General features: G+C 45.7%; 2 protein-coding genes and 1 long non-coding RNA gene across 4 annotated transcripts in view; 1 reads left to right on the top strand and 2 right to left on the bottom strand.

The window, feature by feature from the left end:
• The window catches only part of RPL13 (ribosomal protein L13), an 11,689-nt gene extending 1,826 nt beyond the window's left edge, over positions 1 to 9,863 (bottom strand). Inside the window, exons 1-5 of one of the 2 annotated variants that reach the window (XM_085892468.1) lie at positions 9,596 to 9,863; positions 6,526 to 6,663; positions 6,223 to 6,364; positions 1,145 to 1,318; positions 850 to 906 (exon numbers count right to left, since the gene is read on the bottom strand). In XM_085892468.1, the coding sequence (XP_085748594.1) occupies positions 850 to 906; positions 1,145 to 1,318; positions 6,223 to 6,364; positions 6,526 to 6,629 (477 nt within the window). In that variant the 5' untranslated portion in view covers positions 6,630 to 6,663; positions 9,596 to 9,863. Of the gene's footprint in view, positions 1 to 849; positions 907 to 1,144; positions 1,319 to 6,222; positions 6,365 to 6,525; positions 6,664 to 9,588 lie in introns of both variants that reach the window. The other variant, XM_085892469.1, reaches the window with a different exon arrangement.
• LOC147021975 (uncharacterized) lies at positions 3,616 to 6,216 on the bottom strand. Its single transcript, XR_015061025.1, has 2 exons — positions 5,024 to 6,216; positions 3,616 to 4,778 (listed from the first exon to the last, which is right to left on the bottom strand). It is a non-coding gene; the product is annotated as an uncharacterized LOC147021975 (long non-coding RNA).
• Positions 9,864 to 10,187: 324 nt separating the features above from the next.
• LOC147021973 (uncharacterized) lies at positions 10,188 to 12,431 on the top strand. The gene is made up of 2 exons (XM_085892467.1): positions 10,188 to 10,399; positions 10,525 to 12,431. The coding sequence occupies exon 2, from the start codon at positions 10,628 to 10,630 to the stop codon at positions 11,852 to 11,854; it is 1,227 nt and encodes a 408-aa protein (XP_085748593.1). The 5' UTR covers positions 10,188 to 10,399; positions 10,525 to 10,627; the 3' UTR covers positions 11,855 to 12,431.
• The last annotated feature ends 1,836 nt before the right edge of the window (positions 12,432 to 14,267 follow it).

The following is a 14,267-nucleotide window of genomic DNA, read 5'->3' as shown; positions in this document are numbered from 1 at the left end:
GACTGTCAGGTTGTTTTCTTTTTCGGCACATGGACCTCGTGGATCATGACTGGAGTTTTGGACTTCAATTCAAGCGATCACATCGTACGGTTAAAAGTGCTACATTTGTTACCTGTGCTCAAATAAAGCAACAATTTAGAATAGGGGTCAGTCAATAACTTTAGCAGTAAAAAAGGGGGAAGTAGGGGTTGGGAGTTTGGGGGAGGGGAAGCAGTTCGCAAATCACACTTTGCTAAAGCAAAGGAAATTTTCAAATGAGGAAATAGTTTTGATGCAAATGATGGTACATGTACCCTGTTGTGAGTTAAAGACAACAACTTTGTTTGGAGGACAATGAGCTGCTGAGGTACCAAAACATCATTGAATAAATCTTTTCAATAAGGACAAAAAAAAAACCCCAAATAGAAAATGGGGTTGGGGTATGGCATGGCATTTTGTTGGGGTCAGGTCAGTTGGGGAGGTATGTCAGTTAAAAATAAATAATTTGAAGCAAATCGCACACCACACACACACACACACACACACACACACAATATAAAGTTGGCCTCTAAAGGAAATGCAAAGTCTGCATCTGCCTTTGGGCCGTCAGACACAATGGGTTCTGGAGTCTCATCAATGCAGAATTACAGAGATTCCGGAGAATTTGTCATCACTCGACCCTGGCAGTAAAATCGCTCAAATTGTCACAGACAGTCAAAAGGAGAATGCTCTCACAGGTGGTTACGTTTCATCAGGTCACATTGTTGTAAGCGATGCAGGAGACAAAATTAAACAACAAAACAGACTTTGCTTGCTGACGCGCGGAGGGCACAGGTGGAATGCGACCAGGAATGGATGCACAGTACGTACCGTGCCAATTTTGTAGAGGGGTCCCTTCAGCTGTGAAGCAATTTTCTGCTCCTCCAACTGGAATATGAAGAATTGCAAAAAATATATAATAAATGTACAGAGCACACAGGAAGCACTTAAACACACACAAAAAAAAGATAAATTGCAACAAGTTATTGATGTGGCAACTTTAAACAGGAAAATGTGCCAACGCACTTAACAAGATAATATAAAGTCAAAAACAAATAAATTAAGAGCGCCGAGTGCAGACGGACAAACAGAGCACGTAGATGGGACACGACGAGTGAGCATTTACCGAGCTGTCCGTTTTCGCTGGCCTCGAGGACTTTCTTGGAAACAGGATAAGGCTTGACCTGTAGAGTTTAAGACGCTGCACATTCTCCTGCAAGGCCTCGGACGAGCGATTACGTCTGCGAAAATCCACCGCGATACCGATTGTCGGAGCAAAACGGCGATGTATCCCCGCAGCCTGCACCACAACACGCCATATTGACTCCACCAGACCGTAGCATCCATTAAAATTTCAAAGCTTGCTGCAAAAATCCAAGCATGTTTCAGGAATTCCATTTTCAATCAAAAAAAAATCAATTTTGCTTGAATGGGGCGGGGGGGGGGGGACAAACAAAAAAAAAAACAAACAACAACAATTGCAATTGCTTTTCACAAGTATCATTTCAAAATAAACTAGAACAGCACCAACGTCACGTCACATGACGTCGACAGATATGCCTACACCCACATAATCGCATCATTATACATACTTATACCAAGTTTGATTAAAATCCCTTCAGCTATCAAATATCACATTTTTACCTGACATGACCTTTGACCTCTTGACCCCATAATCTGATCAGTTCATGCATACATCATTGTACATACTTGTACAAAATTTGACTTGGATCTCTTCAGCCCTTCTTAAATCGTCGTGGTAACGAAAACCTATTTTGCTCTGACCTGTGACCTCTTGATGCCAGCATCTAATCAGTTCACCTTTGCATCATACTGGAAACTTATAACAAGTTTGGTCAAGATCACATCACTGGTTCACAAGTTAGCATGGTAACATAATTTTTAACAGACATGATGTGACCTTTTGACTCCATAACCTAATCAGTTCATCTTTACATCATTATACATATTTGCACTAAGGTTGATTTAAATCCTTTCAGCCGTTCTTAAGTTATCGCGGGTATGAAAACCTATTAGGGACGCACGTACGGCCGGACAACCAGAAAAATTTGTATTTCTTACTTCAAAAATAAGAGAAACTACAATAAAATGGATTTTAAGTGGACTGCTTATCTGTCTGCTGTCGTGCCAGTAATCGTGATCAACTTTGCAGTCAAGACAAAGGGAATATTGTACTACTCTAACAATTGTCAACGCACCAATAATTAAGAAACATAGGCAAATTGGTATACATCGTCGAGGCTCATGGAAAAGCTAGTACACTGAACGGATCAGGATGTAACAACACTAAAGGACACATGCAGAAGGAGCGGTCAAGAGAGGGGGGGAAAACACCAACAGCAGAGTTGAAGGTCAAGATAGAGGGAGACTTGGGCAAACAATGTGTGTACGGCTGGTTAGCAGTTTTCAGAAGTGGTTTCGGAAATAATACACCGCCACTCAGTCTTTTTTTTGGTTTGATTTTTTTGTATGCAGTCAAGGCTCGTATGAGAGCGAAGACAGAATGTACAAGGGGAGCAGGAGACAAGAAAGTGGTAGGAGAGGGAAGGAAAAAAAACAGTGTGGAACAGAGACATGAGGATATCTGTGGAAGGGAGAGGGATGGGTTGGGGTACATGGGGTAAACAAGATGGAAATGACAGGGACTTTCAGGAAGGAAAGCAGGGAATGTATGTGAAGGAGGTGGGTTTGGGGTGGATTAGCGGGGGTAGAAAAGATTGTGGTTTTGGATGGGGGAAAATAAGAGATCGTGGTGATATGTATGTCTATACATATATACATATATATATATATATATATATATATATATATATATATATATATATATATATATATATATATATATATATATATATATATATACATATATATATATGTTCTGTTCTGTTTTGAAGACCTGGAGGGAAAAGTGGGCTTGAAGAGAATGTGGGAGTTTGTTCCAAAGGCGGGGGGGGGGGGGAACAAAATAGGAATGAAAGAGTGAATATTGATTTTGGTGGCTTTACCAGAAGGTGGCTGCTGGAAGACCTTGAGCACCCAGCAGAAATTTGGGGGCACATATCTCAGACAGAACCGGGGGGGGCAAGGCCAGAGAGCAGACGGTAGAAGACAGAAAGACCACCGACCTGCCTGCAATGAGAGAGTGAGACCCAAAGACTCAGCCCCTTCGAGGGAGATACCAATGATCCGAAATGCCTTGGTTTCCACAGCGTGAAGCTTGGAAATGTGGCTCTCACAGGAACAATCATGTACGATTGTGAGACCCTGAGGCTTGAATGAAAAGGACTTCAACAGGATTGTGGAGAAAGTAGATGGGGGGGGGAGGGGAAGGGGTGTTCCACATGGTGCTTTCAGAGAGACATAGTGAGAGTGAGATTTGTCAGGATTGAATGACATGTTCCACGTGTTGGACCAGCTTGTGATTTTATCCAGATCTGCAGAGAGTGAAGAAGCTGCTGCTTGCTGATCTGAGGGATGACCGATGGTATGGCAGATGGTGGAGTCATCAGCAAAGAGATAAAGGTTTTTCCAGTCAGTCATGAATAATACACCGGCGTAAAGGTCAGGCTTAGCGCAGTCATACATACAGTGCATTGAGAAAGTATTGACACCCCTTGACTTTTTCAGATTTTGTCGTGTGGCAGTCTGAATTTAAAAGGGATTAAATTGAGATTTTTTTGTCGCTGATCTACACATAATACCCCATAATGTAATAAAATAAAATGAAATAGAATTTTAATAGAATTTTTTTACAAATAAATTAAAAATGAAAAGCTGAAATATCTTGAGTCGATGAGTATTCAGCCCCTTTTGTTATGACACTCCAAATTGAGCTTGGGTACATCCAATTTCCTTTGATCATCCTTGAGATATCTCCACAACTTGATTGGAGTCCATATGTGGCCAACTCAATTGAATGGACATGATTTAGAAAGAAACACCTTTCTATACAAGGTCCCACAGTTGACAGTGCATGTCAGAGCAGATACTCCACCATGAAGGCCAAGAAACTATCTGTAGAATTCCGAGATAGAATTGTGAGGAGGCATAGATCTGGGGAAGGGTATAAAACAATTTGTAGAGTGTTGCAAGTTCGCTAGAGCACAGTGAACTCCATCATTCGGAAATGGAACAAGCCAGACTCATCCTGGAGCTGGCCGTCCGACCAAACTTAGCAACCGGGCAAGATGGACCTTGGTCAGGGAGGCGACCATGAACCCAATGATCACTCTGACAGAACTAGTTCCTTGGCTGAGATGGGAGAACATGCCGGAAGGACAGTCTCTGCAGCAGAGGCCAGATGGAAGCCACTCCTGAGAAAAAGTAACATGACAGCACGTACATCACAAAACGGTTAATCGCCCATCTAATACCATCCCTACCATGAAGCATGGTGGGCACAGCATCATGCTATGGGGATGCTTTTCAGCAACAGGGACTGCGAGACCTATAAGGATAAAGGGAACAATGAATGGAGCCAAATACAGACAAATACTTGAGGAGAACCTGCTTCAGAGTGCAAAACACCTTTGACTGCAGCAAAGATTTACATTGCAACAGGACAATGACATCAAGCATAGAGCCAAAGTAACGGTGGAATGGCTTCACAACAAAAATGTGGAAGTCCTTGAGTGGTCCAGCCAAAGCCAAGACCTGAATCCCATTGAGAATCTGTGGAAAGACTTGAAGATTGCTGTTCACCGACACTCCCCATATAACTTGACAGAGCTTGAGCAAATCTGTAAGGAAGAATGGGAGAAAATCCCCAAATCCAGATGTGAAAAGCTCATCCAAACATACCCAAGAAGACTCGAAGCTATAATCGCTGCCAAAGGCGCTTCTACAAAGTACTGACTCAGGGGGTTAAATACTTATTCATGCAAAACATTTCAGCTTTTAATTTTTAATTTGTAAGTTTCAAAAAACATGGCTTCACTTTGTTATGTGGTATTTGATGTGGATCGACGATAGAAACCAATCCAACCTTTTTGCAGAAGAGTTGAAGGACAATCTCAAAATCAGGCTCCATCTTCAAACTGCCTGCATTGCAAAGAAAACCTGTCACATTCCAATTTTGTCAAGATGGCTTCCTGCCGGATGAGGAAACATTTGGAGAATGCCTGGTGACTCTCCTTTCCAGGTTCCACCATTTGAAATGGAGCTTTTACTTTTTTCACAGATCAAATTTGGAAAGCTTTGGCAGTGCATGCTCGGACCTGTTTCGGCTTAATGCATCTTGACATGAGATTCAAGATCAGGGGCTAAAGTGCACCAGCAAGGTAAAGCAGTCGAAGTAGGTGACCGAAACTCGGTCTGGTACGGGAGAGCTGCTTGGGGTGGGGAATAATAAGTAAATGCAAACGCAAAAAACAATCAATTTGCAGATCAGCAGATGATCAAAGAAGCCTCATCACTGCCTCAAAGGTAGCTGCGTTAGGTCGGTATCTGGGCGGGCGGCTTCTTAAAAACTTTGCTGAAATATTTTGCACCACACAAAGCAGTGGGTTTAGAGTTAAGACTTTGAAATGTTCATCCTCTTGCTTTGCAGAGTTAAGCACCAACTCACCGAATGGGAGGCTGAAGTAAGTGTACCCAAATATTATTGACCAACGAGAATGCAGAGTATAAAAGCATTATGGTAGATGGTCGTGACAAACACCCTCTATTTGAGCACGTCCAAGTGGCATTTTTTTCAAGGGTATTAGTGAAAAACTGGCTGGTGGCTCAGAGCCCAGGTTCAAATCCCATATACGACATGAATTTGGCTATGGACTACCTTGCAATTCATGAAACGATACAATGATGCAAACACAAGCTTCGCTATGAAAAAAAAAAAATCACAGAAAACAAATGACTCGAAAAATAAATGATTACCCAAGTAAAAGTCTCAAATTTCATGACGTCTCATGATTTTGTGAACTGTCGCATAACAATCAGGGGAGCTCAACTTCTGATTAATTCTTCCTTGTGATGACCTTGACCTGTGATGGATGGTCAGCAATTTCGTTTCAAGGGTCATCTGAGGCCATTCAAAAAGTTAATGGAATGGGCTCTTCGTTGATAAGCCTCAGGTCGAACAATGTACTAAGTTTTCATTTGTTGCTGTAAGGTCGTGGATTTGCAATATTTTGCTTTGATCACCATCTGTAGATTGTGTAAGGGTGAGTCCCTCCGTATCCTCACCTTCAATTCTGCCAGTGTAAAGCCACGGCCAGCACGGACCTTCTTATGGTAGCGCAAAGTCGGACAGCGTACGACAGGCCGCAGAGGACCAGCCACAGGGCGTGGAGCTATGCGACGTGCCTTTGCCACCCTTTTATTGTGCCTGTGTGAGGTGAGAAAGAAGACCTCGAGATAGCACGAGCAGCAAGAATCGTGGGCTCATACAAATGCCAGGGGGATGAAGGCGATTAAGGAATGCTTGCCGTACTCACACTAGTTATACGATGCATGAGGGGGAAGGTGAAATCAAACCATACAACTGACCTGCGCTTCTTGCGAGCAGGTTGATTGAACCAAGTTCGAACCCGGCGTTGCCAATCCTTGTGAAAATGGCCATTTGGTACAACGTTGTTACGTTTCGGTGCCATTTTCGATCAGAATCAGCCACACTTCAGAGCACAGCTGCAAGAAGGAATATGACTAAATAAGAGTTAAAATTCCAAAACAAACTACGTAGTGATATCAACACCTCACTGGCAATCTGGAGTCAAACCGCTCGTTCACTTCTCCAGCCAAACCTCTGAAGAGGTGCAGTCTCTGGAGCTCTCAAGCTCCATAATGTGACAACCTCTTGGTTGTACCATGATCTCAGATCTGCTCTCAAATGGTGCCTGATGTCATTTTTGGTACAAGTACAGGTATTGAGGCTCAAGGAAGAACAAAAAGAAAGGGAGTAATGGATGGACAAACAAAATGAGGCAAAAGGAAGACAGTGGGACAACAAACGATGCACCACAACACAAGAAGAGCTCCAGAATGAGAGTGGAAATAAAGACTTTAGGTGTAATGAAGTTCAGTTGTGGAAATTGGAGATACGAGATGATGGTGGAGGGGCGAATTTTAAATCGTTGAGAAGAGCTCGAGATAACAGAATCAGCAAGACTGTTCCACATGCCAGGCCAGAGGAGTACATGAAGGAATGGAAGTGAACTTAGAATAGGGTGCAGATTTGGGGAGAGTAACAAGGAAAGGGTATTTTGATACGTGCGACCTGGAGAGGCAAGGGTTAGGCAGAGAGATGGGAGGGTTGGAGCAATACCAGAATCAAGCTGGTAAGCTACAAGTTTACCAAGCACCGACCTGTTCCTGGTGAGCAAGCAGACCTTAAGCCTTAAGCCACGACACAAAAAGACGGAGCCAGTGATGAATATTGGACAATCTCATTTTGGCGTACACTGCCGCATACGACGCAACTTCCAATGACACTATTGTCGGAAAACAAAATTTTTAAAGAAATGCAGGGAGAGCATGAAAAGGGTGAAAGCTCTGTGCCCTGCTGGTTCAGCACGAGTGCTCGTACATCGCCAATGGCGTGCCAGAAGAAAGAAGTAGCTGTAGGTAAAAGCCCTGGGTGGAATGGGGGGGGGGGACGGGGGGCGTTTTACTTGGCCGTGGAATCTGAGTGCTGTTAAGCTAACTTCCAGAGGATGCAGCTGGCATTCTTTTATGAGATGGTGGAAGGTATCAGCCCATGGATAGTGAGGACAGAAAAAACTGGAAGGGCACTCGATAGAGCACATACCTCCGCCACGTAATGTCTGACCTACGAGAACATATCGGGCCAAATACATTTTTGAAATATCATGCCAGACAGTCCTATATCGTTTTTTGGCCCAAACTCTCAATGGTGAAGAATCACTTTTGAAATTAAATAATTATCGTATCCAGATCTGGATCTTCATCAAAATCGAATCAATTCTTCCTTGTCACACATCCGTTTCCACCAAGTTTCATCCAAATCCGTCCACAACTTTGAGATATTGTGCAATACAATTTTTGGCTCAATCTCTCAATGGTGAAGAATCACTTCAAAAATCAAATAATTCTCGTATCCAGATACGCATTCAGATCTTCACCAAAATCTAATCAGTTCGTCCATATCACACACTCAACCTGTCCACAAAATTTCATCCGGATCCATCCACAACTTTTTGAGATATCCTGCACACAGACAGAGAGAAAAGGGTGAAAACATAACCTTCTTCACGTTAAAAAACAAAACCCCCCACCCCTTTCATATCAATCTCATACTCGAGTTTACCCGATCTACCCCAACCCACTCCCCTCACCCCCTTTCAATCTCTTCTACTCTCGTTTAACCGATCTACCCCTACCCTCTCTCCCTTTCAATCTCTTCTACTCCAGTTTAACCGATCTGCCTCTAGTCACTCCCCTAACCCCCTTTCAATCTCTTCCACTCTAGTTTAACCAATCTACCCCAACCCTCTCCCCTAACCCCCTTTCAATCTCTTCCACTCCAGTTTACCCGATGTACCCCTACCCACTCCCCTAACCCCCTTTCAATCTCTTCTACTCCAGTTTACCCGATCTACCCCTACCCTCTCTCCCTTTCAATCTCTTCCACTCTAGTTTAACCGATCTACCCCAACCCTCTCCCCTAACCCCCTTTCAATCTCTTCCACTCCAGTTTACCCGATGTACCCCTACCCACTCCCCTAATCCCCTTTCAATCTCTTCTACTCCAGTTTACCCGATCTACCCCTACCCTCTCCCCTAACCCCCTTTCAATCTCTTCTACTCTAGTTTACCCGATCTACCTCTACCCTCTCCCCTAACCCCCTTTCAATCTCTTCCACTCTAGTTTAACCGATCTACCCATACCCTCTCCCGAGACCCACTTTCAATCTCTTCTACTCTAGTTTACCCGATCTACCCCTACCCACTCCCCTAACCCCCTTTCAATCTCTTCTACTCTAGTTTACCCGATCTACCCCTACCCACTCCCCTAACCCCCTTTCAATCTCTTCTACTCTAGTTTACCCGATCTACCCCTACCCTCTCCCCCTTTCAATCTCTTCGACTCCAGTTTAAACGATCTACCTCTACCCACTCCCTTAACCCCCTTTCAATGTCTCATACTTTAGTTTAACCGATCTACAGGAACCGTCGCCACCCCCTCCATCCTCGCTCCTGCCTCCTCCCAGCTCACCGACCCGTCCATGTGTTGTTATCCAACTGTCCCCCTTTAACCCGCTCCCACGTTATGAACTTGCTGCCCTCAAATCGTTTCGCGAATGATTTTCAAACTGATAAATACAAAACACCAAAGGCCGTGCACACATCACCTCAATGTACCACATCCAAAAGACAACCACAAAAGTCCAATTCACAACTCGCGAGGCAGCACAACTGAGCTGCGACTCCAAACGTGCTGCGAAAACATTCCACAAGGCAAGGCCACATCACACGGCATGAAGAAACCACGACTCGCCTGGTTACCACAAACAAATTAACCAATCAACTCGCGGATTACACAAACTGGTCAAATATCACAATCAAATAAAACATACCCCTCGTAATACTCACAACAAACCTGTAAAGATCGTATTGTACGGCTCAGCGGACCAGATGGCAGCAGATTGTTCACGCACTCAGGAACAACAATGGCGGAGACCCGCGAGAGCGGGAAAGGACACGCGCAAAGCTTTCTGGGAGTCTTGTAACCTCCGCTTTCCTCAGATGAAATTGTCCAGCAGCATCAGGCCCTCCAAACAAGAACAACACGAAGTACAATTTATAAACATTTACTCATTACATGCGGTGTAAGATTGCTGATGGAGGATTCTTTTATTACAAAACAATTATTCGAGGAAATTTCACGCTATTGGTGTTAACTATACCAACATGGCCGGCAAGACGAGTACAGTTAACTATAGCAACATGGCCGCCAAAACGAGTACAGTTAACTATACCAACATGGCCGCGAAGACGAGTACAGTTAATTATACCAACATGGCCGGCAAGACGAGTACAGTTAACTATACCAACATGGCCGCCAAAACGAGTACAGTTAACTATACCAACATGGCCGCGAAGACGAGTACAGTTAATTATACCAACATGGCCGGCAAGACGAGTACAGTTAACTATACCAACATGGCCGCCAAAACGAGTACAGTTAACTATACCAACATGGCCGCCAAAACGAGTACAGTTAACTATACCAACATGGCCGCGAAGACGACTGTGGTGAATTGAGGGACATGACGCGGGATCACATGTTGTGCGTCTCGCGTATAAGGGGAGGTCTCCGCGGCACGAGTGGTTGTCCCCGGGGCATTGCCATTTACATCGGCTGTTCACTTGATGCTCGTTGACTGAAGGTGCTCATTGACTGGTGAGAATGGAGATTATATCGAACTCCGTGCTTACGCGGATATAGTCTGCAATGATTAATCGCACATGTATACGTTACTGCTTATGTACTCCGAGCTGAACCTGTATTCCCCGGTGTGCCCACAGAAGCGGCTCCAATCAAATGGAATAAAGCCTAAACTCTGAAGGTTCTTCTCTCGCTCTCATTACAATTTATTCCATTTGGTTTTCTCGGCTCTCTCAACCAACGATGGACAAGATCTACAAACCAGAGAGGTTCGACGCAGACCCAAACGCGACTGACGCAGAAATGAAATGGTCACATTGGTTCTGTTCCTTCTCACACTATCTGACCATCATCGAGGAAGGAGCTGACAAATTTGCCGCTCTCGTGAATCATGTCTCGCCCAGTGTATTCAGGCTCTTCTCGGAGTGTGACACCTACGAAGCAGCGATCGACGTGCTGCAGGCGCTCTACGTGAAGCCCAAGAACGAGGTATACATACGACATCTTCTCAACACACGCAAGCAAGCAGCCGGGGAGACAATCGATCAGTTCCTGCAAGCTCTGAAACAGCTGGGAAAAGACTGCAGCTTCCGGGCCGTAAGCACCGAGGAACACCGAAAGGAAGCGACACGGGAGGCATTCATCCAAGGACTCAGATCAGCCCACATACGGCAACGCTTACTAGAGAAAGCGCAACCCACTCTTGACAAGGTAGTCGATCAGGCTCGAGCGATGGATACGGCTCAGCAGCAATCTGAGTCATTTGGGACACCGATGCTGCTAATGAACGCTGCTACGATGGGAACCCAAGGAACCCCACTGGCACAGACACAGCCTGACATAGGGGATGGAGAAACACCCGAGGAGCCGGATACCCAGGCCACGTCAAACTCCTCAGCAACTGCTCCGGTTGGTAAATGCTTCTTTTGTGGGTACAAAAGGCATCCTCGTCAAAAATGTCCCGCCAGAGATGCCACATGCATGAATTGCGACAAGAAAGGGCATTATGCCAGGGTATGTAAATCTACTCAAAGGAGAAATAAACCCACTTATGCGGCTCTCTACTCGCAGAATAAATTAACTGCAGCCTCCCCGGGGAATCTATCCAAGGCTATCATCAACGTACGAATTAACGGGCATATGGCTGAGGCACTGATTGATACCGGTAGCTCTGAAAGTTTCGTCAACAGCTCGCTAGTGAAGGGCAGGAAATGGATAATCCACCCGACAGACAATACGGTATGCATGGCCGCCACCTCACTACAATCCCGCGTACGAGGGTACTGCAATGTTGAATTGGACGTAAAAGGGTACACGCATCGGGATGTAAGGGTACTGGTGCTTCGTGATTTGTGCACAGACGTAATTCTGGGTCATAATGTCCTCAAGCAGCACACGAGCGTCGAAATACCCTTTGGAGGAAGCAAACCTCGTCTAATTTTAAATGCTTTGACCACCGCGGAGGTTTGACCGAATTTGACCAAGCGATTACTGGAAGAAGGAATTATAGAACCGAGCGATTCGCCATGGCGCGCACAGGTGTTAGTAACCAGCAGTCAGAACCATAAGAAACGAATGGTTGTCGATTATTCCCAAACGGTCAATCACTTTACCCAACTCGATGCCTACCCCCTGCCGCGCATAGACGAGATGGTCGAACGCGTGGTCAATTATAAGGTATTCAGCACCATCGATTTGCGAAGCGCCTATCATCAAATTCCCATCCGAGAGGAAGACAAACCTTACACCGCATTCCAGGCAGGGAGGCGCCTCTACCAATTCAGGAGAATACCTTTCGGTGTCACGAATGGGGTAGCTTGCTTCCAACGGGTTATGGACGACATCATCTCAGATGAAAACCTCAAAGACACTTTTGTTTACGTGGACAATGTCACAGTGTGTGGTAGGGATCAGGGGGAACATGATAGGAATCTGGACAGATTCTTGAGCATTGCTAGAAAATATAATCTGACTCTCAACTACGAGAAATGCATATTCTCGGCAAGGTCAATTGACCTTCTCGGCTACACAATAGCCGACGGCACAATTAAGCCTGATCCTGAATGATTGCGCCTGCTCCGTGAGCTACCACCACCTCAGGACCTACAGGCAATGCGCCGGGTGATCGGCATGTTCGCTTACTATGCGAGATGGATTTCGCAATACTCCGAGAAAATACATCCCCTAGTGCATTGCAAAAACTTTCCACCAGATGCCGCTGTTGTAAGAGCTTTCCACAACCTCAAGGATGATATCAGTAATTCCGTGGTTTTATCGATCAACAGCTCGGTGCCCTTTGTGGTGGAAACCGACGCTTCAGATCACGCCATAGCTGCTACACTTAATCAGTCTGGGCGACCCGTCGCGTTCTTCTCGAGAACTCTCTCTGGAAGCGAGCGGAGACACTCAGCGATAGAGAAGGAAGCGTACGCCATCGTCGAAGCGCTGCGGAAATGGAGACATTATTTACTGGGAAACCACTTCACGCTCGTTACGGACCAACGATCCATGGCATTCATGTTTGATGGGAAAAATAACGGGAAAATTAAGAATGAAAAAATTATGAGATGGCAGATAGACCTAGCTTGCTACAGTTACGACATTGTTTACCGGCCCGGGAAGGAAAACCCTGCTGCAGATACCTTCTCTCGGGTCTACTGTTCGGCGACAATCAGTCGGGCTTTGCAAGACCTCCATGTGTCTCTGTGCCACCCAGGGGTAACCAGGATGGCACATTTCGTACGCAGACAAAATCTTCCCTATTCTGTTGAAGATATTAAACAAATGAATGCTTCATGCCCTGTTTGTGCTGAACTAAAACCCAGATTCTATGGCGCGGCATCTGGCAGACTGATCAAGGCCACTTCCCCCTTCGAGAGACTAAACATTGACTTCAAAGGGCCCCTGCCGACCGAAACAGACAACAGATACATATTCACCGTTGTTGATGAATATTCAAGGTTCCCTTTCGCATTTCCGTGCTCGGATATGACCTCGGGCACTGTCGTGAGATGTCTCTCTGACCTCTTCGCTATGTTTGGGAAACCTTCATACATACATTCAGACAGAGGGCCGTGTTTCATGTCGGCCGGGCTAAAACAATTCCTACTAGAGCTCGGCATAGCAACTAGTCGAACGACGGGTTACAACCCGCAGGGAAACGGGCAGGTGGAGCGGTATAATGGAGTTATTTGGAAAGCCGTAACTCTGGCGCTGAAATCGAGAGGACTGGGCCCCGAGCGGTGGGAGGTTACTCTTCCCGACGCTCTGAATTCCATACGCTCTTTGCTCTGCACGTCCACCAATGCAACTCCTCACGAACGTATGTTTACTCACCAACGACGTTATGTTGACGGTCAAACGGTGCCCAACTGGCTGACCCATCCCGGAACAGTGTTCATGAAACGCCCGGTACGACAAAGCAAGTATGAACCCCTGGTGGAGGGGGTCGAACTCATTGACACTAATCCAGAGTATGCTCATGTCAGGCTCCCGGATGGCAGGGAGACCACTGTGTCGGTTCGCCATCTGGCTCCCTCAGGTACTCCTCCCGCAGGTACACCACCTTCTGGCACTCCTCCTTCTGACATCCCCTCCCCAGGTGTTCCCCCCCCAGGAACTCCACCGGGCGACGGGGCTGCCGCGTTCCACCCGAGAGCGATCGAGGAGTCATCCCCGGCACAAGTCGAGGCTCACCAAGAGGATCGGGAGTCTCCCTCAAGTGAAACTGCCGTTTACTCCCGGAGAGGTCGACGAATAAGGCCCCCTCGACGACTCAATCTGTAAAGGGGATTATCGGCATTCTCGCTGCTCATGCTCCTATATGCTCATTATATCATATATCGATGCTCATTTCCATGCTCCTACAACTCAAAATAATCCT

This window comes from Eptatretus burgeri, chromosome 8 (assembly GCF_056783735.1).
Source record: "Eptatretus burgeri isolate ZD-2024b chromosome 8, Ebu_testis_v1, whole genome shotgun sequence".
Classification (NCBI taxonomy): domain Eukaryota; kingdom Metazoa; phylum Chordata; class Myxini; order Myxiniformes; family Myxinidae; genus Eptatretus; species Eptatretus burgeri.
The sequence above is the reverse complement of the archived record's forward strand: the minus strand, read 5'-3'. Positions and strand labels throughout refer to the sequence as shown.

Bases quoted from the DNA above. Each gene is read 5' to 3' on its own strand.
- LOC147021973 (XM_085892467.1), top strand. From the start codon at position 10,628: ATGGACAAGATCTACAAACCAGAGAGGTTCGACGCAGACCCAAACGCG.